Source organism: Primulina eburnea, unplaced genomic scaffold (genome assembly GCF_022965805.1).
Source record: "Primulina eburnea isolate SZY01 unplaced genomic scaffold, ASM2296580v1 ctg443_ERROPOS100000, whole genome shotgun sequence".
Lineage (NCBI taxonomy): Eukaryota > Viridiplantae > Streptophyta > Magnoliopsida > Lamiales > Gesneriaceae > Primulina > Primulina eburnea.
Window position 1 is genome coordinate 53,689 of NW_027331256.1, and position 27,286 is coordinate 80,974.

General features: G+C 32.6%; 3 protein-coding genes across 3 annotated transcripts; 2 read left to right on the forward strand and 1 right to left on the reverse strand.

Moving 5' to 3' along the window:
- Window positions 1–2,410: 2,410 nt before the first annotated feature.
- LOC140821157 (uncharacterized) lies at window positions 2,411–5,787 on the forward strand. The gene is made up of 3 exons (XM_073181571.1): window positions 2,411–2,649; window positions 3,935–3,993; window positions 5,368–5,787. Exons 1-3 carry the CDS (start codon window positions 2,589–2,591, stop codon window positions 5,584–5,586), a joined length of 339 nt encoding a protein of 112 aa, XP_073037672.1. The 5' UTR covers window positions 2,411–2,588; the 3' UTR covers window positions 5,587–5,787.
- Window positions 5,788–12,828: 7,041 nt separating this feature from the next.
- On the reverse strand, window positions 12,829–14,591 carry LOC140821150 (protein CHLORORESPIRATORY REDUCTION 6, chloroplastic-like). The gene is made up of 4 exons (XM_073181562.1): window positions 14,357–14,591; window positions 14,152–14,283; window positions 13,384–13,592; window positions 12,829–13,142 (listed from the first exon to the last, which is right to left on the reverse strand). The coding sequence occupies exons 1-4, from the start codon at window positions 14,541–14,543 to the stop codon at window positions 12,924–12,926; spliced, it is 747 nt and encodes a 248-aa protein (XP_073037663.1). The 5' UTR covers window positions 14,544–14,591; the 3' UTR covers window positions 12,829–12,923.
- Window positions 14,592–23,327: 8,736 nt separating this feature from the next.
- On the forward strand, window positions 23,328–23,807 carry LOC140821148 (uncharacterized). The gene has a single exon (XM_073181560.1). The coding sequence runs from the start codon at window positions 23,328–23,330 to the stop codon at window positions 23,805–23,807; it is 480 nt and encodes a 159-aa protein (XP_073037661.1).
- The last annotated feature ends 3,479 nt before the right edge of the window (window positions 23,808–27,286 follow it).

The following is a 27,286-nucleotide window of genomic DNA, read 5'->3' on the forward strand; positions in this document are numbered from 1 at the left end:
TTCGAGGACAATTTGTTTTGTTGTGACAGGACACATCCATTACTAGATCCAATTTCTTTTGTCATGGTTTAATTTTTAAGATTGATCTAGATAGGGACCATTGGCAAACTCACATATTAAACATGAATAAGTTTTGAACCTGAATGGTGAAATGGACGATACATATATATATATGTTCTCCATCACGAATCGAACAACAACTTAAACATCATCATGTAAATCGATACAAATATAAGAAAGTTTTCGCTACTGGTTTCATCTCAATTTCCCTTGCCATTTTTGCAACTAATTAGTAGCCATTGCGTTTCATAGTTTATTTAGGTCTAGGCTATTATATTGGGTGACAATAAAATCTTGCTAAATATATTTTAACAAACTAATTTATTGGTGTGCACTGATGGGAGATCGATCGATCGAAGTATGCTCTTTGATTTTATATATATACAGTTTAAAACATTAGAGTTACATAATTATTGTCCACTATAACTTTTGATTAATTAATCATATAAAATATGTCATAAATTAATATATTTTATTATACTAAATTGTACTCTAAACCCGAGAACACAGTTCAATAATTAAACATACTAAAGGAAAGATTACTTTTTTGCTACATTATTTTGGTCTATTTTGATTTTGATTTTGATTTTATAAGTTTTCAAATTTTACTTTGTTATGTAAAATTTCAATTTTTTTGACTTTCCACCATATTTTTTCGGAGTAGTGACGTGCATTAGAAAATAATAACTGATTTGTTGTCAAGCCATCAATTTGACCAAAATAGTCAAAATAAAAAAGTAATATACCAAAATTTTAAGACTCAGCGGAACTAAACCGTAAATTTGACAAGAAGTTAGGGGGGTGTATTCAACTTGAGAAATTTATTGATTTTTAATGATTTTTGTAGATTTTAAAAATCTAGATGTATTCAATCAAGACTTTTGCATACTCCATAGAAGTCTTGTGGTATTCAAAATAGACTTTCACGGAGTTTTAAAAAGTCAAGTGGTATTCAACATTGACTTTTATAAACTCTATAAAAGTCTATAGGTATTCAAATTGTCCATGGACTTTTAATAACTCCATGAAATTCATTGACATACAAACATTAAAGCCTAAGGTACAACTACAAATTATAAAAAATTGTATTTGGTTCACCCCAAAGATTTGAATGGATTTTTAAAACTTCTAACTCATACACAAGCTATATATTTTTCTCTCTGTCGCTTCACATCACATCTCTTCCTATCTTCTCTCCTCTCACCTATTTCTATCATTCTCTCAAATTTTCGAAGTGTATCTCTAGCTATATATATTTTCATCTTTCCTTTTCAAATTTTTCATTTTTTGGCTGATTATTCATTTAATAATTTTTTATTTAATATCACGAGAAATTTTGAATTATAGAATTGATTTTGTGATTTTTAATTTATGATTTATACAAATTAATGTAATATTCAATAATAATAAAATATGATCAAAAAAATGTTGCTTAATTCTTAATAATTAAATAGTCTGGTAACAACCATGATTTTTTAAATTCATTTTAGTATTTTCAATTAATATGTAAGCTATAATATTTTTATACAAAATTATATTCACACAATAATAAATAATATTATTTTCACATGTATATTATCAATTTAAAAAGAAGGTTACATGTTAATCAATTGATGTATTTTAAAAAATTTACAAACATGCATATAAACCCACATATACACTTGTAAGGATTAAACGATTTAACTTTTAAATAAGTAAATTTATTTATTAATATGAATATTGAAAATAATTTCAAACTGAATATATTATATATGTCAATTAATTATTGGTTCAAAGAAATCAATAAAAAAAATCACATGTTATAGTTAAGTACAAAATTTATAAAATTTTATAATAAAAAAAAATCCACAAAAGTCTATAAAAATCTTGCAAAAAAGTCTACATAAATCCACATAAATCTTTTTATAAATCTGTGAGATTCTATAAAAGTCAATAAAAATTTATCAAATCCATAAAAGTCTATCATTTAAAAAAATCATTAAAAGTCATCAAAACTCTGAATTGAATACACCCCACTTAATAAGCGGAAAAAATCATTTCAACTCTATTAAAAAACCGAAAACATGAAAATTTTCTCAACTTCCAGTGAAAAGTAAAAACCATGATTCTTATAAACATATTATAATTGAATAAAAGATAGCATATACGTCCGATACTGATCTTCAGAGTCGTGTCCCGATCATCGTGTCCCGATCATGTCAATGTTTTCTGGTGTAAATCTTGAATGACCATGTCCGCATCCTACGTATGATATTATGTTTTGTAAATTTTTACAGTGTGAATTATAATAAAAACAAAACGACATAATTTACAACATCAATTTCAAGAACAGAGATGGGGCCTCATTGTATTAAATGGCATTCACCAACTTTGATGAACAGACACAGGACATTTAAATTCCTTTAAAGCCAGCAGAAAACCAGTGCAAAAATCTTCATTTGAATTCCCAATCTGTTCATTATTTTTGTCTATCAAATTACTGTTGTTCTTCTGTCTGAAAACATATAGATTATACTACAATTCTTACTATGAGGTGGTTGCTGCTGACATTTTTGCTATTTTCGACATGTTTAATCTCTGAAGCACCAGGTACGTCGAAACAATAATTTATAGATATTCAATACATTTTTTTATGTTTATGTAATAATAAAAATTTGTCTTTAAGTTGATAATAAATGTCCCATTATTTGTTATTTAATGCTGTTATAATTAAATGCAAGCATGGTTCTGGGAAAGAGAAAAGGAAACTAAGAATCCATGGAGAAACTAAGAATTTAAGCACCTTTTTATCATTTGAAAACATTATTTTCTCTCTTCTCGATATATCTTTTCTGTATGTGAAAGTAAACTTTCAGAGATTTTCATTTCATTTCATTTTTGGTTTAATAAATTTGTTTAATACTCGACAATAAGTACTATAAATCCATACCCCTCTGAGTTATGCATATGGCTGTGAATTTTTCGGTTTCTCCTTTCATCAGAATTCTTGTCGTTTTTTGAGTTCTGGTGGGGGGCATTTTTTAAGTTCTATTAGAGAAAAAAGAAGAAATGGAAAGATGGGTTTTTTTTAGGGGAAAAAAAATAAAACAACGAGTTTGAAATAACTATTTATATATCCTTTGTTCGTGTGGTGGCGAGATGTTTTAATGTAGAAAAAATTATAGTTTTGGTTTAAGTAATTTATACCTTTTTCATTTTTTCGTTATGTTATCTTCCTATTTACATCTTATTTCACTAATTTCCACTTTTTTCTATTTTAACCATTTTCATTTTAATGCTGTCACATCAACATTCCGGTAGAAAAAAAAATTAAATTAGAAAAAAAACAAGATCATGGACTTAAACAGTGAATTAAACGATAACAAGATAAAAAAACCGAAAACGTGCCAATTATATTGCAAAAAAAATGTAATTTTCCTTTTTTATGTGGGTAGTGTAACATTTTTTAAGCCAAAACGGTGGAATAACTGGAAATGATATAATCATTCCCAATCACAACTTAACTCATAAGGGTGAAAAATGGAGAAATTGCCAAAATATACATAGAACTTTCGAAACATCTCCAATCGTGTCATTTTGACATCTAACACCAAAATGATCGAGCCCCAACCAAGCGCCATCCCCTCCACTGGTTACTGAATTTTTTTTTATCAGTAAATGTGTACTATATTTCTTCTTCAAAAAAAAAAAAAGTGACTGCGTATCATATTATGAAATATAACGATCGGGCATGCCCGGACGATCGCGGTTACTAACCTTCTAGTTAACTAAAAAGAAGGGAAATGTCTTCTCATTTTCTGCAATTTTAAAAGGGAAAAGATCATTGTCCTTGTCAGATTTTCATAATTCCGTTGTTCAACTCTTGTTTTTGCAGGAAAGGAAACTAGAAAACTCATGATGACCCATAATGTTAGCACGACCACAACTGCTAAGGTTTGTTCCTCACAATAAATATGGCTCCAACATTTAATGACCATTGAAAAGTAAGAAAGATAAATCATTCTTTCAAATAAAAATATTACCAAGTCTCAAATGCAGAGACTATATTTTTTTCCAGTCGTCTCAAATATATGGATTTAGATCATCTGTTGTGGCTGAAAACACAGCATATGGTGTTGTGCACTTTTTATACGAGATCATCAGCTGATCATCTCGTTTCGTCTGACATTTTTTCAAATTTATCTGTGTCACTGTATGAGGTCTATCAGATGATCAACTGATATCATGTAAAAAGTGTACATCATTAGGTGTATTATTTTCAATCATAACAGATGATCCAAATCTCAAATATATAGTTTAATATCTATGTTTACTATTATTTGTTCTATTCTTTTATCGATTTACATCTATTCATTAAACACATTACTCCCAAAAAAATTTTTTTATCATAAAAACACTTATTAAATAATGAGATAGAATTGAAAATTATTCTGTGAAATTTAATTTTCTTTTTAATAGTTTTTTTAATATGTGTGAAAACACATATAGACCTGTATATAATAATAGTCGGAGAAAGTTTTATCCTATCTCATGTTTTTTAGAGACTTTGTGTCTTACCCATTCATTTTTTTTCCTCTTTTCACCTTACTATAAATGAATTTTTACTCGCCCATGTAAATTTAGTCCTTGGGCTTACGTTTGAGTATACCTCCAAGCTTTCAGTTAAAGAAATTTTTTTGTCTATGATGAATTTGCCGTGGAAAGGAAACTTATTACTTTAAACTATTGTTCTATATTTATGTTGTCTGAACCTGGGGATTTGAAAACATCAAAACTTCCACCCCAACCCGGAAACAGCGCGCAATATTATGCTTCTTCCTGATATTTCCTAAAAATTAATCTGGAGAAAACTGATTGGGAACGTGGAACATATAATACATATTTGGATATGTTTTGTTAAGGAATTAGACATCTTTTGTTATAGATTTAATGATATGTCAAAGTAAGTTGGATCAATGAATTCTTAAATATGGCTATTTCAACATTACAATTACAATATATTGATTTTAAAAAACGATTACTCGTACCAAAACATTTTTATTTTTTCTAACTGTGATGATTATAAGTGATACTCATAATAACGATCCACATAAAAGGGCAACGTAGCCTAATATCATCATATTTACATGCATTTATTAACCACTCATATTGAAGAGCTGTACTAATATTGTAGATTTGTGTATTTCAGTAATATTCTGGAAAAATTTTAAGCAAAAATTGCCTACTATTCTTAGATAAGTAAGTGCAGGTATTTTACTACCCTGAATTATATGTTCTCCTCAATATATAGCTGTAATTAATATACAGAACTCCAAGAACCAAGCAAATAAATCCCTTGATCCCAATTCGGATACCGATTCACCAAGCAAATCGAAAGGGAGCGAAGAAGACGGGCATCTCTTCGTGAAATCGTCATCAATATCAGAGCAACGACATTCTTCCACAAGTACCGATGGCCAGGAGAAGCTAGACATAGTTGAAATGGATTATACTCTCGCAAGAAGAAAACCTCATATCCACAACTAATATTTTCAACAAGTTGAGTTTTCGAATGCACATAATATATATAATAATGGTTTTAGTTCATCATAATTTGCATGCTTAGTACGTACTGCTTGATGACTGATTATTAATCGTTGGAATTCAAGTCTGTAAATTAAATGAGTGAGTTCGAACGAAGAAAACAAGTCAATTGTTGGAGGGAAATTATGTATTAATTATTATATAGTTTGTTTATTTATGGAATATTCACTACTATTTTTTCCGAATATAAGATCGTCTAACGAATATGGATATTGCTGTTTGATCGCACATTATAATCTCGAATCATATCGTACAAAATCAATAGAGAAACTATGTGAATGGCGCAACAATCATTCAATCAAGAGATTAGCTACATATTGTCATGCACCTCCAATATACACTGTTTGTATTCGTGAAAGGGCAATCTTTTGTCGATGACTTGTTGCTCATCTGACATCAATGTCATAGGTTTGAGATGAAGTCTCGCGACCGGAGGCTCAATTTGTAATAAACATCTCCCCCCAAGTCAAGAAAACGTACAGCGAACATACTTTGTATGGAAAAAAGAGAGTTCAAAATGCAAGGGATATAATTAAGTGGAAAATCATACAAGGACTCATCCTGTGATAAAAATGGCCATGGAGGATGAAGGAGGTAGATTAATCGATTAATTAATATATATCTTGTCATTATTAAAAATGATATCTGCAAGTATGAAGTGCTGCTTAATTAATTAAAAATGATTAGATTATGTGGCGAATCAATATATTGTATAAAATAATGATCTAAATAACAGAAACATAGTCTATATATGCTACTAATGATCTATCAGATTAGCTGGTTAATTAGTTAATTGTTGCCAGCTGGTTAAATAGTTAGAGGCAGTTACACACACCGATGTATAAATACCAAAACACTCATTGTATTTCTTAATCTTCAGATTCATTGTTCATCAATAAAATGAGCTGATGCATTCTATCGTGAAGTTATTGTAATATGGTATCAGAGCAGCTTCCGATTCAAATCTGATTGCTGGAGAAAATCAATTCAGAGTGTTGCAGCGGAAGAATCAAATCATTATCTGCACTTCCGATTGACGATTCTGAACTCCATTAATCTGGTGTAATCCTCTAATTCTCAGCATTCATTCGACTCGGTTATTCCGAAATTCATGGCAAACACTGGTCCATCAGCATGGAATTTGCCAAACCGACCTGCAATCGATGATCCATCGAGTCCATATTTCCTCCACCATTCCGATAATCCAGGACTCACTCTAGTCTCCCAACATCTCACAGGTGACAATTTCGCATCGTGGAGTCGTGCAATGAAAATTGCCCTATCTGTCAAGAACAAGTTAGGATTTATTGATGGATCAATTATCAAACCATCAGCATCCGAGCCAAATTTGGTGAATGCATGGAATCGTAATAACAACATAGTTATTTCATGGTTGTTAAACTCTGTTTCTAAAGAAATATCGGCCAGTGTGTTGTTTGCGGAATCAGCCGTGGAGATTTGGAATGATCTCAAAGAGAGATTTCAACAAAGTAATGGTCCTCGAATTTTTCAGCTTCGTCGAGATCTGCTTCAGCTTCGACAAGATCAAGACTCGGTTAGTGTTTATTTTACCAAACTTAAAGCTCTTTGGGAAGAGTTAAATCATTTTCGCCCTATGTGCAACTGTGGGAAGTGCATCTGCAGCGGCGTAAAGAACATCGAGGCGTATGTCCAAATGGATTATACATTGACATTTCTCATGGGGCTTAATGACTCATTCACACATGTTAGGAGTCAAGTGCTACTCATTGACCCTCTGCCACCAATTAGTCGAGTTTTTGCACTAGTTGTTCAAGAAGAACGTCAAAGACAGGTTGGAGCATGTCAAGGTACTAGTCTTCCAAATCAGGGTATGGCTTTTACACTCAAAAGCGATCATACTCAGACACAAATGGGCGATCGAAAACCACATAAATTTCAAAGAGGAAGGCCCTACTGCACAACTTGTAATATTATGGGCCACACGATTGAGACTTGTTATAAAATACATGGTTACCCACCTGGATTCAAGACTCGATACAAACAAAGCAATAAAATTTCTACTGCTCCTGTTAATCAAGTGGCTGGCAGTGACAGCATGTCTGAAAGCAAAGACAACTCAAACATTTTTCAAAATTTCAGCAAAGGACACATTGAACAATTAATGGCTATGTTCATTCAACAGCTTTCTTCATCCGACAAGAAGGTTGATACGCCAGATAATGCGAATAATCCATCCACATCAGGTACTTGTTTTTCCATCTCAATTCCAAGTGCATTGAATATCTCTACATGTTGGATAGTCGACTCTGGTGCATCTAGACATATTTGCTCAAACAGGGATGTCTTCATGTTCCTTAAGAAAGTCCAAGATTCAAGAGTAACTTTACCTAACAGTGAATATGTGGATGTACACTTCTGTGGTGATGTGAGATTGGGAACATCCTTGATCCTTTCGGATGTACCATATGTTCCAGAATTCAAGTTTAACTTGATCTCTGTCAGCTGCCTTCTTGATCGTACCCAAAATATGATGAAATTTCATTCTGATTCATTCATCATTCAGGACACCATAACACAGAGGACGATTGGCAAGGGTAAGAGACTGGCAGGGCTCTATGTTCTAGACTCCAATCAGATGCATTCCGACATTCACATTAATCTAGTTGGGACTCAAACTTGGCACCAGAGACTTGGACATCCCTCAATGCAGGTTCTGCAACTTCTGAAATCTCATATAAAGGTTGATATAACTCATTCTGATCATGACAAAATCTGTTCCATTTGTCCAGTAGCTAAACAAAAACGTTTACCGTTTGTTTCACATCACCATGTGTCTGCTTGTGCTTTTGAACTCATACATTGTGACATTTGGGGACCTTATCATGTTCCTACATACAATAATCAAAGATACTTTCTGACCTTGGTTGATGATTATACAAGATTTACCTGGATTTTTCTCTTACAACATAAGTCTGAAGCACCAACGATGGTCTCAAGATTTTGTATCATGATTGAGACACAATTTGGTGCCAAAATTAAAGTCTTTCGCACTGATAATGCCAAAGAACTTGCATTTACTGAATTGTTTCAGCAACGAGGGATCCTTCATCAGTTTTCATGTGTGCAAACTCCTCAACAAAATTCCGTTGTCGAACGGAAACATCAACATTTGCTTAATGTCGCTCGTTCATTGTTTTTCCACTCTAAAATACCCATCCGGTTGTGGAGTGAATGTGTCCTAACAGCCACATATTTGGTGAATCGCATTCCTTCACCATGGACAGCCAACAAATCACCGTATGAGTTACTCTATCAGCACCAAGTGGATTACACAAGTCTTCGAACATTTGGATGTCTTGCTTTTGCATCCACTTTAGCAGCACATCGAGATAAATTTATGCCAAGAGCTCGTGTATGCGTATTCATTGGTTATCCTCCCGGAATCAAAGGTTACAAACTGATGGATATTAAGAGCAAGGAAATATTCATTTCACGAGATGTGAGATTTCAGGAATCCATCTTTCCTTTTCACTACCTATCTCATGACGGAAGTGTTGTTGATCCATTCCCTGAAATTGTTATTCCCAATCCAGCACCGGTGGATGGTTCTGCTCATCTGGACAATGATTTCCCTTCATCAATACAATCAGCAGAAGTTGCACCCACTGGTTCATCTTCTGTTGCATCTGAATTACCAACTCCAGCCCCAACTCGTACCTCCACGAGAATTGCACGGCCACCTTCTTATTTACAGGAATATCATTGTCACATGATTAAATACCATTCTGCTCCGTCATCAACAACTACTTATCCCCTTAACAACTACATCTCTTATGAGGCACTCTCGCCATCCTATAGGAATTTGGTGCTCAACATCTCATCTCAAGTTGAACCTCAATTTTATCACCAAGCTGTGCCATTTGCTCACTGGCGAACAGCTATGAAAGAGGAACTTGATGCCATGGATGCCAATAATACCTGGTCGGTGGTTCCACTTCCTCCGGGTAAACAAACTATTGGTTGTCGTTGGGTATACAAGATCAAGCATAACTCCGATGGCTCAGTTTCTAGATATAAAGCTCGGTTAGTAGCCAAGGGCTATATTCAACGCGAAGGCGTGGACTTCTTTGACACTTTTTCTCCAGTGGCAAAATTGGCCACCATCAAAACTGTTCTCGCCTTAGCCGCCAGTCAACATTGGAATCTCGCCCAATTAGACGTTAATAACGCATTCTTAAATGGTGATCTCTCCGAAGAAGTCTATATGGATCTTCCACTGGGATACAAATCACATGTTTTCCCTTTTACAAATGATTCAAAATCTGTCTGTCATTTGCGTAAGTCCATCTATGGTCTCCGTCAAGCTTCACGACAATGGTACACCAAATTTTCCAACGCATTGCTCGATTCAGGATTTGTACAATCCAAGTCTGATAATACCTTGTTCACCAAGGGCTCGGGTCATCGCTTTATCACTCTGTTAGTTTATGTCGACGACATCATCATTGCAGGACCATCAATGCATGCCATTCAACAGCTGAAATCTGATCTTCAAAACAGATTCAAACTCAAAGATTTGGGTGATCTCAAGTATTTTGTAGGCCTTGAAATAGCTAAATCCTCATCTGGTATTTATTTATCTCAACGCAATTATGCTCTTCATCTTCTTGAAGATACTGGTTTCCTCGCGTGCAAGCCTTCAACCGTGCCAATGGATCCACGTTCACATTTTACCTCTACTAATGGTGATCTTCTTCCTGATATTACAGCATATCGACGTCTCATTGGCCGACTTTTATACCTCACTTTAACACGACCTGACATCATGTTTGCCGTGCATAAATTGAGCCAATATGTTTCCCAACCACGTACCTCGCATTTGCATGCTGTTCATCAAATTCTGAGATACATTAAATCCTCCCCTGGTCAAGGGATTTTTTTCTCAGCCTCCTCGTCAATCCAGCTACGGGCATTTTCAGACGCTGATTGGGCAGCTTGTCATGAAACAAGAAAATCGATCACTGGTTTTTGTGTCTTTCTTGGTGATGCTCTAATATCATGGAAATCTAAAAAACAATTGACAGTCTCTCGCTCATCAACCGAAGCAGAATATCGCGCCTTGGCCACCACAACGACCGAGATTTTATGGCTCACCCAATTGCTCAAGGACTTGCAGTTTCAAGTTACCACACCGGCTGTCATTTTTTTGCGACAACCAATCTGCCATTCATCTCGCTAACAATCCTATCTTCCATGAACGAACCAAACATATCGAGATCGATTGTCACTTCATACGCGATAAGATCAAGGAAGGCTTCATCAAATTATTACCAATCAGTTCTCATCTCCAACTTGCCGATATGTTCACTAAACCACTTCCATTCTCCACTCTTTCTCTTTTAATGTCCAAGATGTCTATAAAAAACATTTATAGTACATCTTGAGGGGGGCTATCAGATTAGCTGGTTAATTAGTTAATTGTTGCCAGCTGGTTAAATAGTTGGAGGCAGTTACACACACCGATGTATAAATACCAAAACACTCATTGTATTTCTTAATCTTCAGATTCATTGTTCATCAATAAAATGAGCTGATGCATTCTATCGTGAAGTTTCTGTAATATGATCATTTCTGAAAAATAGAGACAGCATACGATAAATTAATACATTTGGACATATGAGAATTACATATGTCTATTGCGAAGGTAAAATACAAGACATCTTACCTCTTTGTCTCATATGTCCGCTCTCAAAATAGATTAAATACTACCCATCTTCAACTCCTTGATAGATACCTTATATTTTAATACTTAGATCTTAAGAAATTACATAGTTTAAAGATAGAGACTTTGATAAAATATTATCAAAAGTTTAAGCCGCAGGTGCCACGCTTGAGCCGTCGTCGTCATCATCATCGTCGCCCTCGATATCTCGATATATTTTAAAATAAACCTCGTACTCATCTTCCTCGACAAATAATTTCGCATCACACCGTTGTTTCTTGCCACTTGTGTACACCATCTTGACTCAACACAAGAACAAGTAGTGAACTCTGATTTTTTTTCTACAAAAAAAATCGAAGAATTAAAAAAATAATGATCTTATAAGGTGGCTTCGAGTCTACTAAGGTTTGAGGAGTTCTCCCAACCTATTTATAGCATCAATAACCAAACTTTTTTCGGCCCTTTCACCAAGGACGTAATTCTTTCCTATTGTAATGTCCTTTTTACTTTCTAGCTTTTGGACCCGTCCCTACAACGAGGCCATGATGGCATTGTGAATCCAAGGTTGCGTGTACTCAAAAATTTAGTTGAATTTATGTACAGTGTATATATTTATAAATACTTAAAAAATAACAATATTTTTTTAAAAAAAGTACAAATAAAAAGTTCTAAATTTCCAATTTGAAGGAAATTAATTGAATCAATTATTGGCGTGGGTTGATCTTATAGTTTCCTAAATGGCAGAAAGAAATTGTGTGCACGAGGGGAGCTCATGCAAAAATGGTGGTGTGCACACCCTACGCGTGGTGAGCAACAGTTCAACATCAATTTCTTGTTCGGATTCGTGTGTATATTTTTTCCAGCTCATGGAGAGTAAAGTGGACAGTCAAACTAATTTCAACGACCCTTTTTGTTCAATAATTATATAGGGTTTCATTAAGTTTTCGACTATATTTTCTGATATCACTGCTTTTTTTTGGTGAGTTTTTCATTATGAATTAATAATTAAGCTGTACATTTGACTTATAATTAATTTACACAGGCCAGTTTTACCATTTTTTTTCCTTATTTATCCCAAGAGTCAATGGATATGAAAATTGTAGGATACCCGTATCCATATATCATATATGTTAGAGTCATTCATGTTTGTAGCCATTTTAATATTTCATATTGTCAAATTTTAATCTTAATTCATCATCTTCTTTTTTTCTATTTTTCTCCTAGATTTGATATGACTTCATCGCATTAACAAAATAGCCAAAAACATAAAAAAAAGTCTAGATTTAAAACTCGATTTTGATAATATAATTGACCAAGATAGAACGTAACAAGGCAATTCTCAAGCGTTAAAAGGTTGAAGGTTGCTGCAACGAACTTTTTGATGTATATATATGTATATATATGTATATATGTATATATATATGTATATATAAATTTATAAATTGCTGAAACTTATATGCCTCGTTCAATGCGATCACGAGTATTACAAATTGTCTTGACATTATATTCAACCTAAATTCCCAAACAATTTTGTGCATATAAGTTATTGAGAACCTGAAAATTATGAAAAATGAATTTATTTCGAGGGGCTTATTTGGTTGGTGGTTTGGCCATCAACCAAATCAAAGAGATCATCTCCAATCCCAAAACCAAGCATCCTCGACATGTCTTTAGCCTTCAATCTCGGCTTAGGAATGCCGTGCTCCTTCAACCACAAGTAGGCGACAAACACTTTATTCACCACGAATAATTCGAGCGCCTCTGGGTTGAATACTATCCCTGTTCTCATACTCATCTGTCAATAAAACCACATCCCGAGTTACAAATTTATGTATCAAATATACATGCATGAAAAAAATATATATAAGAGTTGCATCATAACCACTCGATTTCTAGATTCACATTGGACTCATCCTCATGATTCCAAAATCGAGTTGACTCGGATCTGTTGCATGTATTCCTAGACCTTCAATTATTCAGGTGCAAGTGCATTGGGAAAGCACTCTAGATTTTGAATAAGATGAAGATTTTGATACCTGGTGAGGTACAAGCATGGCAGCATAGCGTGCAAGCTCTCCTGCTCTCCAGTCCAAGACAACAGGGAGCCATGGGTACATAGCATCCAATCTTACAAACCATAGCCTTATTTCAGGGAATTCAGACAGTTCTCGTGGATCACTTCCATCTTCTCTAACGAAATTAATCGTAAATCCGATGCTACGTTCTAGATAATCCTTTGGATTTGCTGCATAATATACATACTAGTTGCATAATATTAATTAATATACATACTGGTAATTAAGCACACACCAAGCTCGTACTATGTTCATTAATTTTAAATATTAGGAATTACAGCATCAACTTTTTTAATGTATCTTTTCCTCGACATATTGTACATTGTAACTCGGTCATACTGAATTGAGTTTTTGCTACTAACGTGTAAGTATTTCATCATATGTCACGTTGTGGGAAAATTGGGAGGTTCTTTTATTGGGCTTCCTACATAATAAAAGGGAGAACTTCTCCCTATGTAGTAAAGCCATTGGATTGAGGTGGACTCGTCCAAAACATGTGAGGCCTACCACAATCCAATGGTGGTGAAATCTCTCCTATGCAACATAAAATTTATCCTTCTATTGGATAAGAACTAGGCGATATTTTTTTCTGAATTATTACAATAGGATAAAATTGCAAAAGGAACCTTTACAACATTATGATTAACGTATATTTTCCTGCATCACCACTCAAAAAACAGATATTTATATAACCATTTAATGTATGAATATTGGGCAATCAAGTCTCACCCGTTTCGGGGGACGTTATCCCGGTGGCATCATGAAACGGGGATAAGTCGAGCCGAGCGATGATATCATTGTCGATTACTACCTCATACCGCCCCTCCGTCGGGGGCATTGGAGGAGGTGCTCTTGATGTATCTACACACGCCATATGATTTTTACATGAAAAATTAAAGAAAATAAACTTATATAAAGTTGTTCATATACCAACCATTTTCATCGTCGAACAAGGGGAGATCATAGCTCCCAGAAGGATTGAATGAGACCGAAAGTGAAACGAGCCTTTGAGGTTGGGTACTGAAGGTTGATTTGAAGTGAAAAAATGGCGGAGTTGAGGAAGAGGGAATGGGCTGTTTGAGTGGACAAGAATGTGGATAAAGAGGTCTTATGCAAGCCATTTTTAATTTGGGGTGGACGACCCTTTCACTCTTATCCCAGTGCTTCTATTTTGGTTTTAACTTAAATCTCTCTACTTCGTTCGACCTCTGTGAATAATTTTTTTAAAAAAAATATTTTGAGATATTATTTTACAAGAATTTTTAGACAATCCATAGAATTTAAGTGGGATAAATTTTTTTTATTTTAAAATTGATCATGCGTCACGTAAATGTTCAACTGTTTTTTTCATATAAATAATCTTGATAACAAAAAACTGAAATTAAAATTTGAAAATTTTAAAATAAAATTTGAAAATTTCTGATTTATAATAAGCTTTTTAGATTTTTCTAACATAAATTGAATTTTTCATGGAAACAAAAAAAATGGGGCAGGGGCTAAAAAAAAGAAAGTGGTTACTTTAGGGTTGTCTCTCTACTATGGACTCAAGTATTATATATATATATATATATATATATATAGATAATAAGTATATTATTTATTAATCCAACTAAATAGGAAAAAAATAGAAATAATATTTATTAGAAACTTAATTATACAATCTTCGTTAATTAAAATACTGAACAAGGTAAAAAAACTCAGAGTAGAGCTGAGCGTCATTAGATAATTTTGAATAATAGAACTATATGTATAAATCCAGTTGATTGTTAATTTAGTAGATAAAAAAAATACACTAACTATTCCATACATCACATATATTTCTACACTAATATTAATTTATCTTCCTATTAGTACAGATAAAATATTAAAATCTATATTGTATATAGAGACAAGATTTATTGGCCTACCCTATATAAGATTAAGTATAGATTATTAATTAATAGTTTAAAAAAAATCATGTAGAAGTTGTCAAGACCGAAAAGGCGACATTACGCAGAAACTAAATGAAACCCTCGAGTAGTTCGCTTCTTCAATGTGACTTCTCATTGACCAAAAGGGTTGAAAATGGTTTGACTACCCACAGACTTCCCATGAGCTGGAAGAATTATACACACGAATTCGAGCAAGAAAATGCTGTTGAACTGTTGCTGACCACGCGCGGGATGCGTACACCTCCATTCCTCCATGATCTTCCCTCGTGCACACTGCTTAGTTCTTTGTGCCATCTTTTTTTCCTTATAACAATGGGAGCGAACGATTTATCTAAACTTCACTTAACAAACCGAAGATCTCACGCAGTCAGTGAGAATTGAACTCACTCAAGGCCATTCTTTGTGCCATGTTACCATGTAGATCAGCCTTCTAGATTAAAAAAATAAAATTTATTTGTATCTTTTTTAAAATATATATAATTTGTAAGCAATTAATGATTAACCGATCATTTATCTACGAACTAAATTTACGCTAGCACCTGATACCCTCTTAGTTGACATTACTACCATGGCCTACATACAACGTCCTTGGAGGGAGAAAATTCCAAAATTTAAAAGTAGAAAGTTATAACACCAAATAATTACGTGCTTGGCAAAAGGGCTAGCTGGAAAAAAAATTGCTTATTGAGTACTATATAACTTGGGAGAACTCCGGCCTCAAACCCTAGCAGACTTGAAGCCACACCTAAAATAGTTGTCCTTTGACATTCTTCCAATTTTTTTTTTAAAATTAGAGTTCACAACTTTTTTTCGTGCTCAGTCAAGATGGTGTACACAGGTGGCAAGAAACGAGGATATGAAAAATCATTTGACGAGGAAGATCAGAAAGGTACCGAGGGCGACAGTGATGACGACGACGACGACGGCTCGAGGGTGGCACCTGCAGCTTAAATGTTTCGCGCCCGCAGCGATGTAATTTTATTAGAGCCTACGTTTGAATAATATGTCGTTTTAAGATCTCATGAATAAAAATACAAAGTTCCAACTAGGGACAACTTGGAGGGAGATGTAAGAGGTCTTGCGCTTCCCTTCTCAGGAGATTTAAAAGTCTCTCGTATGTCAAAATGATTACTAGCAGTGTTATAAAATATGTTTCTGTTATTTATATTACTATTTAAATATGTTGGTTCGCCGCATAATCTTTTATATTGTTCTAATTAATTAAGTAGCTAGTGTTAATTTTTTTGGGTAAATTCATACTGTATTGTGCATGTACGCATGTAGATAATTTTTTTTTTTTTTGGAAACCAAACATCGCTTCTCCCATGTTGTCTTTGTTCTTTAGCGCCATGAATTCTTGTTTAATAGGAACATTTATCCCATGTTTGTCAATATTTTTAAGTTTTCAGAGAAATATTCTGAGGAAATGAGTTTTGGGAGATTGAAAATGTTTCCTAAAACACTAATACTCAAATTTTCTGTTATGATTCATTTGGATCAGTGATTTGAAATACATTTTCATTGTTTACATAACTTAAACAAAAGAAATGTGATGTCACCTCTATACTCTTTATATTATAATTATATTAATCACAGTTAAATTCATTGAAATCATTGTGATTAATCTAATTTTAGTGTAAATATATAAGTAAGATATGAATTGATCAAGTTTTTTTTGTTTAAATATTTAAAAATGAAAATAAATTCAAAATCATGGATTTCAAAAGATCTCATCCAAATGCAATCTTAGTCTCTTATTAGGTATAAAAATATAAATTGAAAAAATGAAAATTCAAAGATATGTATGTATCAATATAAATACCTAGATATATAAGCTAGCCGTTGTGTTGCTACATTTTGTGCATAGAATCTTCACTTTCATGCCCGTCACGATACTTCGGGCTGCGTCGATTCAGTGACTTTCAAATAACTCATGCATTTCGGTCTGTAATATTTATGATAGATGAATGTTTAAGAATGTAAGTCACCATATAAACTAGAGATCGAGCCGTGGAAAATGTATTCATGAGATATACGTTGGATCTTAATTTCCTCGTTCCCTCGATTTATCGTATGCTAATTAATAATATGTTATAGGTAGCTAAACTCATGAGTCTATTTCGAAGCAACTGTCTTTGTTTATGAAGGCATTGCCCTAAGGATACATCCAAGAGACAACATTAATTCGGCCTCAATCAATCATACGTACATGTATAAGTAAATTAATTACATTGTCTCACTTAAACAAAAAATACATACAAAAGGAAGCCGATGAAAATATAGATCGACCAGCAACAATACGAAAGGAACGAAAAACAAAAATAATATAGGCCTGCCTTTCTTCATTCAAGAACCGCGTACATTGTAGATAATTTAGAATTTTCATTTCTTCTGGAAAAGACTGCCTTTACTGTACTTGAGTTTGATCCAGTGAACTCCGGTGGTGGCGCCCTCCTTCACTTTCTTGGCAGCCACCTTTGTTTTCTCCACGCTTTTCTCCATCCCGGCCGACGCAGCCTCCTTCGTCTGCTCGAACTTCGCGCTTAATCTCTTGGAAAGCTTTGGGGACGGCCCCCCGAGTCGACGTGGCTCCGGGGCAGGCTTCGCGGCTGCTGTGCTGCGGCCGAACGGGTTCTCGTTCAACAGCGCCATTGGTGTTTAATTTGGGCCCAAGAAAAGACTGGTGTTATAGTCTTCCTTGGGAGAACAACGATGAACGATACGCTGAGTAATTTTGTTTGGAGGAAAATATTTCCTCTGAGTTTTGTATGGTTTGAATGCGTTTTGGATATGACCAAAGCTGGAGTAGTGCGTGTGGACGTGAAGAAAGGGTGGCGTGAGGAGTGCTGTGCGTGAATACAGGAGGGAGGTTACTTAAAATAGTTTTGTGGATATTTATTTGATGCAATGAAGATGTCGGACTTGGATCTTCTGCTGTAACAAAAAACACGGCGCCTTACGTCTCACAATTTTCAAATTTATCTTACATTATGGTCCATCATCATTTAAAAAGTGAACAGCAACATGTGGTGTTGTGTGGTCAATCACATCAGAAGATTCAAATCCCAAATTATCCCAAATATATTCTGATATATATATGCTTGGAAGTTTTTCATCTAACATGTTTATATTTCCTTTTAATGGAAGCTTAAGTCACACGTTATGCTATACTTTCCGATCACAAAACTCTATAAATTTAACTGAGGATGTCTGAAAGTGTTTGTAAAAATATTTTAAAAATGATCTTATAATAATCTATACTATATACAAAGGCTAAAGCTCTTTTGGACCGATTTTGTAAAATCAATTAGTTTTTAGGAAAATAATATATTTATTTAGATAATTAATGTTTTTTATTTATTTTACTCGTAACAACAATATCTACTTCATTTTAAAAAATCAAAAATTTACATATTATACCTAAAAATTACATATTTAATATAATGTAATTATATTTATCCAAATAATAATTTATAACTATAAAAAAGTTATGAATCAGCTCGATGTATTAATGATCATAATCATGATTCATATATACAATAACTATTGGAATTGCACGTGTGTCATTGGCTAATTTAAATTAACGAGGAATGACTCTCTTATGATATTTTTCCGAAATAGTAAAATTTGACAAGCTTATATTTTAATTTCATTTGAATTTTGTTCAAAATAATGAAAATAACCTCAATAGTACTTATCCCGATAGCCTCCTATTACTTGATTTGATTCTCTATTCTTTCAATTTTTCTCGTTTTTCTTTAGAAAAAAGGGGACAAATCACGTTCACAAGTTATAAAAGGAGCCCTCTATTTGAAAATTCACACAACATAATTATTATATTTCTATTTTTTTTTTATTTGTAATCTCGCATTGGAAGATCTATAATTTCGTAATTTCCCATCTCCATAATATTGTACTACTTTTCTTGTACCTCTTGGACTACATATTGATCTTCGGGCTTTTGTTTATTTTTTTTCTCTGGGCTTTGAGTTAAACCCACAAGTTTTGTTCCAACCCAACAAAAATTTTGGGTATAAATTGTGAATCCACTCATTTCAAGCATTTTGGCTTTTGATATTTATTGTCTAAATATACTTCTAAATTTAATTAAAATCTTTATGTTAGCCTTATATTTATTCTAATTCTTCAAAAGTGATTATGTTATTTTGGTCAATAAACGAAATTTTTTCTGGATAATCTTACTCACAATTTTTTTCTAATCCAGAATTGCATTTTACATTCATTCAAATAAATTAAGAGATATATGTGTTTTCTAATAAATGTATTTTTGTTATTTTTCTATAAAAACTAATTTGAGAATCACTTATTTATCACACTCATTATTACTTAAAATCTAGCTTATTTATTTTTATTTTCAAACACTATTTATGCCCTTCTTATTTTTCTCATTTTTCCATAATCTATAAATTTAATAAATTTTACAAAGATTCTATTCGAGAGAGAGAAAAACTCAAACATGTTTTGGCTAGTATTCGAAACAGGATTTGTCTGGCTTCAGATTTGTGAACAAGTGAAGAGTGAACAAGACAAGAGAAAATATGTGAGTTCTCAGAGCAATTTTATGATACTACCAATCAAATTTAAATTTTATGCAAGTTTGGAAGTTTAAAGTTTTGTTAAAAGAAAATGTGTTGAATGAAAATGTTGTGATAAGTTATATGTGTAAAAAGATGAAAAAGAAGTTTGACAAGTATTGTATTCAATATAACATGATTATTGCATTTAGAGTTATTTTTGAACTACGAATAAAGCTTTTTATGTTGGAATTTTTTTATTCGAAGGTTCGAGAGTGGTCCTCTTAAATGGCAAGAGAAGATGTCGCTTGTGAAAACAAAGTTTCTACAAGCTTCTGAACAATATTCTAACGCTAACAAGCCAAGTTCTTCACAATTTCAATCTTCTGCTATCACACTTCCATCTATGCAAAGTGGTGGAGGATTTAGAAACAAGGACAGAAGAATTTTTTAAGTGAGCATTCTTATACATTTTTCACTTTAATTGTATTATTTAATTAGTATGAATTTTTTCCGTGACAAAATATTTCAATATCAATTAATGTAGGAAATTAAGGAATATAATAGTCAAACTACAACAACTGCTATAAATTCTGATCAATTGGATCTCTATTTGGTAGAATAAAAGCTTGAATTTTCATATTATGAAGATTTGGATGCCTTGGATATTGGATGAGTCATAAGAATCGGTACCCAACACTTGCACGGATGACATACGATGTTTCGACGTACTATTCTCATAACTACTGTTACATCATAATCAACTTTTTTTTTATTGTTGATCGTGTGCTCACCAAATATAGAAGCAGCACCCTTTTGGAAAAAAGTGCTATCAGAATTTCGAGTGTTCAAGGCTGCATAGAAAGAAAAACGTGGTTTACCTATCGAAAACTACTGACATCGTAAAGGTTATTCAATATTGTTGAACTGAAGTTGTTCTGATAATTTTATGTTGTTTGACTGACAGGTAGATAAGCCTATTCGGTCTCGGAGTTTGACACGCAGTTGAACTTTCGGCAACGAAAAAGTCGTGAAGCCCAAATTTGAACTTCAATTACCCGTAAAATTATTGTGTTTGTTGTTTCTCCGTGTATTTAAATAGCAAATACCTGTAAACATTTTGATTATTGCAACTTTAACATTCAGATGACACAATTTTAATATGATAAAATACCAGAAAAACCTTCTAAAAAAAGGGGAAAAAATACAGTAATAATATTTCAATTTATAAGACTCGATTCATATTTGTAAAGTATATTTGAAATGTTCAAAACGAGAAGAGTCGCCAAAATCAGATGGCATGACTCGTTACACGCTCTTACTTTAATTATTTTCTACTGATTCAAAGTCTGCTTTAAATTAATCAGTCCAAGTTGTGGAGTTTGCCTTAATTTTTTGAGGAAAATTTTGACCGACCCCAACCAATCAAAGACTTGGTCAACTATAGTAAGAGTAGCTGGTAGCAGCCTATCGTCATGGAATTAGTTAGTTATGGAGGCGAGCTGACTCTCTTTAAAGTTGGACTGCCCAATACCCCCATCCATGCCACTTGCCACGGTTACATTTCGTGGAAGGGCAAAAACTTATATGAGATGGACTAACGAGTCGTATTTTATGAGGTATATATCTTATTTGGGTCATCTATCTAAGAATATTACTTTTTATGCTAAGAATATTACTTTTTATTGTGAATATCGATAGGATTTACCCGTCTCACAGATAAAGATTCGTGAGATCGTATCACAGGAGACCTACTCTAATGTTATTGTAATTTAATTAATATTTTATAATTGAATAAATTATTGTTCATATTTTGTGTGTGTTTTTAGATCAAACTTCACCGCTTCTATCCTTCATTTTTTGAAAAGTCAAAATTTTTAATAACGAAATTGAAACAATTTTCATTGATATGTTCGTTTAATGTTGATAATTATATTCACAAAATTCCCTTTTTACGTAAAATAATCTTAAATTATAATTCACATGTTACATATTTCACAATGATACTCGACAAATAAAATGTCGCCTCTTCAAATATGCAACATAATTGTCGCTTCGAACCATTCCATTCAATCCCCAACTGGTTCTTTACTAGTTCTAGCAATTTAAATTACATGTTCATTCACGTGTCATGTTCTCGTTTCAATTAAATTAAATTAATTTATTTTATATAATCCAAGTCCATATAAAAACAACATAGGATAATATGTTTGGAACTTTGAGAATTTAAGAATTACACGGGAAGGGTAGGTGACAAATCCACCACTAAAAATAACATTAAAATTGTTGATGAAAAAAGTCATATTCAATTTTGACAAACGGTTGTCGATTATCTCAAAAAATACAGTAATAGACAACATTGTCTTTGATCTTAAAAAAAAATCAAAGACAACTGTTGCCTTTAACCCCAAAAAGACAATAATTTTTAGAAAATCGTTGTCTTTTTGCTTAAAAAACGCGATACGATGAATTATTAAAATTAATATACTTATCGCAATTATATATTTTACTAAAATTAAGTAGTGTAAATAAAATATTATAATATGTTATGTGTGTCAGCTTCTTAGGCAGCGTGTCGAATTCATATTCTAGCTAAATAATATAAATATAAATATAAATATAAATATAAAGCAGACACGATACGTGGGATCTATAAAGATTCTATCTTACATGTGCCAGCCCACTGCCGATTGCGAAAAGGCCGTTAATGAAACGGCTCAATTCTTTGTCGTTTCGCTGATGACTATCAAACTTGAAATATTATTATACAATAAAAATACATATAAAAATAAAGGAATCGATTATCCAATTTTTTTTAAAAAAAATTATTCTTTACCACATGAAAAGGGATTGGGGTATCTCACCATTAAAAACTCTGGCTTGTTTCTTACTACATTTAGGATAAGATGTCGCTTTAGCTATGATATATATTATATAAACATAGGTAAAATAAAATAAAATTTTTTTTTTGAATCAAAATAAAATTTAATTTTCTATTATTATTAAGTGTACATTTTAATATTAAATTCTTTTAAACAAATTTAAACATTTCTTAGGGAAAATTAATTATTACTCACTCCCTTTTTCCCAACCAAAAAAAGAAGTTTACTTTATAAAATCAGTAGTAAAAAATATACCCTCTGGTCTATCACTTCAACTTTTATTTAAAAAATCTGAAAGGTTTTTTTATAAAAAAAAATGAAAAGGCTTTCCCCCCTTAATTTCTATTGGAGCATTAAATCGGTCACAGTTAATCTTGAAAGTTCTGACAAGTATGGATTAATTAATATTCTTAAACTTCAGGGGCCAAATTGCAATTAAAGGAAACCCCTCCTATAAATATACGGCAAGAGTTGAGTTATGTTTGCCAATTTCAATACTCAAATTCCCCATTTTCAAATAATTAATAAATAATCATAAATACTACATCACTATAAAAATGGCAGCTTATTCTGCTCGGAAATCCAGCAGCCCGGTTCTCCGGTCGACCCCACCGACAAACCGGCAATTCTCCTCCCGTACGCCGTCGTTTCGCCCGACATCCCAAGCCATTAGCTTCTTCCTGGACCGACCCGTTTCCCCGAACCACCGCATCTCCTTGTCTCCCCCTGCGGTTCAGAAGAGGACGTGTATGTGCTCGCCGACGAACCACCCCGGTTCGTTCCGTTGCAGCCTGCACAAATCCGGGTTGAGCAACAGCAGTGCTTCGAGGAACTCGAAATCGACGTCGTACGGGAGCTCGACCAGGCTGAGCATGAGGCGCTCCGCCATGACTAACTCTCTGGTCCGAATCGGAACCGTGGAAGGGGATTTGGTGAGGAGAGCCCTCGCGTCTTTGATCCGGCCGTCGTCGCATCAGCAGCGGCGCCGTGGCCAGTTCAAGCCGTGCGCTAGCCGCCTCTCCCACATGTCCCGATAACATCACAGCTCGGCGGAGATGGCGTCAGCGGGGTTTCGACTCTTCGATTTTCTCGTCCCTTCCCTGTTGACTGAAAATTGAAAAACATAAACGATCCGAGATATTAGATTTGGATGCTCTGTGAATGTAAATAATAACATATTTTTTTTTTGGAAATTGGAAGTCATATTTCTTTAATTTTTAATTTAAAATCGAATTATAGGGATGTACTTTATTCCAACTTTAATCAAGTAAAATTTTGTAAATTAAATTAAATAGATATTTTTGTTTTAGTAGAAATCAAATAGGGACCCTTTTATCTTCATGGCTTTTTTCGCCATTGTTTATTTATTTATTTATTTTCACTATTTACAAGGCGATATTATTCGTTTGTCTATTAATATTTCAAATCAATCTGATTATCTCTCTCGTCTGGTTCTAAATTTTTATTTAATTTGAAGAATATCTGAGACAATTCTTATTTACACTTTATTTATATCACACACAAATATATATTTGGAAAACTTGATTTTGTAATTTTGCAAAGAGTGAGTCTTATGTGAGATCGTCTCATAGATCATAATCTGTGAGATCGTCTCATAGATCATAATCTGTGAGATCGATCAATCCTACCAATATTCACCATAAAAAGTAATACTATTAGCATAAAAAATAATATTTTTTCATGGGTGACCCAAATAAGAGATCCGTCTCACAAATACCACCCGTGAAACCGTCTCACACAAGTTTGTGCCTGTCGCAAAACTGTGACAAAAATCTCGAAAATTTGGAATGTGATATCAAGTTCAAGATCTTATTATAATATTTTCATCCTCAACTCAAAAAAAAAAAAAAAAAAACTTGTGTGAGACAGTTTCATGAGTCATATTTTGTGAGACAAATCTTTTGTTTGATCATTCATGAAAAATTATTACTTTTTATTCTGAATATTGGCAAGAGACCTACTAAAAAAAAGTTTGAACATGCAGGTGAAAGAAAAAAGAAATTATATTTTCAGATATTTTACATATTTTTTAAGGAATAAATGAATTTTGTTTTTTGCATGTATAATAAGAAATTTTCGATTTTAGTTCTGTAAGCTTTATTGTTTTGTAATATAGTCATGTAATTTGTCAAAATTTTGTTTTCATCCGGTAACATTTAGTTTTTTTTGTTTTCATATATTATACATATTAAAATCTAAATAAGTAAATGAAAGATAAACTACAAGCTTATTTCTCTTCTTTTGAAATATTGTGCTTCGTTTTGTTTTATTTTCTCATTTGTATTTTTCTTAGATTGATTTAATGTATGTAACATAGACTTTATTCTCGCATCACCGTAGACTTTATTTTCGTCACATAAGAAAATATTAATGTCAAATAAATAATATTCAATTAATTTAATGGTTTTTCGGAGAAAATAACTAAAACAAAAAATAATCAAAGTTATTAATGAACTCCACATACTAAAATTGCAAATTTTCACATATTTATATAAGTTCTTTCTTATTCAACTATGACTTTTTGTAAAGAAATTTGAAAAAAATGTCCCACAAAATGTTATGCGAGACAACCAATAGTAGGAACTCCAAGGACCAAGAGACAAGTGGTACAAGTGACAAGATGTTGCGTTTATGATAAAATACACAAAAGTCATGTTCTTGAATATATATAGAAGTTGAATCCATATTTATGTTGATGAAGGATCAATAATTCATGCATCGAGGAGGACATTGTGTTCGGATTATGATATTGTTTTGAATTAGTTTATAATTGGTTAGTGTAACAATTTAAATTATTTATTTTCGTAGACAATTATATACACTTCGGAATCAATACTCTTCCAAAAATTCGATAGACGCACGTCCATTGCTATCAGCTTTGGTTTGGTATGGATCGAGTTTTATAAAACTTGTTATCTGATCTAAATCCAATGAAGATAAAAAAAAGTAATTATCTTTTATTCGACCTGATACCATTTAACTTATACAAGGCAAAAACTTGTGTGAGACGGTCTCACGGGTCATATTTGTGAGACAGATATTTTATTTAGGTCATCCATGAAAAAGTATTACTTTTTATGCTAAGAGTATTACTTTTTATTGTGAATATGGGTAGGGTTAACCCGTCTCACATGAGACCTACTCCTTATACAAACTCGCCTGAGAGAGGTCATGTTCGAGTCATGTTCCATCCCTACTGGTATGGCGTCCCATTGAAATAATGTGTTGGCTGATTGAGCAAACACAATACTTTGTATTATTAGCACTTTGTGTATTGTTTGATACATGATATGTGATGATATATCTACGTTGATATGTAACACGTTTGATAAAAATAGATAGATATATGTAATTTAAGTAATGTGATTAATTTTATGATGTGCTTCAACACTTTCATCTACTAAAATCTTTACAAACAAGTCTTACCTTATTAATTGTACCGAAGATAGATTTAACCTTCCACACACTTTGACCAGCACACATAATTTAAACTCATTCATTTTCCATATTTATTATCATACACATTTGAATATGGCATGTATAAAAAAAAAAACAAAGAAGAAAGAATATGGTGATTATAGCTTAATCACCCACTAAAATAATGGCTTTTCATGAAAATAAGAGCCACTTTTCATTTTCTTCTGACTCCTATTTTGATCTTCCCCATCGTTTAGGTGTTACTAAAGAATAAATAATAATAATAACAATAAAACTTTATAGTCAAAAATTTTTGTTAGTCTAATTAGTCAATTTTGTGAGATAGATATCTTATTTGAGTCATCAAAAAAAATATTAGGTTTCATATCAAAAATATTATTTATTATTAAATATAAACATAGTTGATTCATCTAACAGATAAAAATAGGTGAAATCGATAAACTTTATATTGTTGATAAGGTTGAAAATGAGAGGTTGGGGCCATAGTGTGACTAAGCAGATAGGATTGTATGTTTTCTCCAATTTTCTAGCTGTTAATCTACTCATTAATTCTCTCACGATATGGAAAAATTGTCTACTCTAATCTTCAGTACTAATGCAAGCTACTCTACTTAAACTACATATAAGTTACTTTGATACTTATATATATATATATATATATATATATATATATATATATATATATATATATAATATATATCCAATTTGAAAAATTAAGATTTTCTCTCTCAGCATAAGACTTTTGGAAAAATAAATTTTACATTTGGTTATTGTTTTAAGAAGATTTTTTTAATGTCAAATCGTATCACATAATCTACCTTTTGGTGATGGCACGTAACAATATATATAAAATATTATATAATATATTATGATATTTTTCGTGAGTCAATATTAAATTTTGGACAGGTGGAAAGAATTAAAATATTTTTATAAGAGGATGAAAATAAATAAGAGGATTAATGAAAGATGAAAAAATGAAAGCGAAATCAAATAGAAGTCAATTATTCTTGCTCGTGATGTCTACCATGCCCACTTGCATGTGAGCCAACTCCTAATT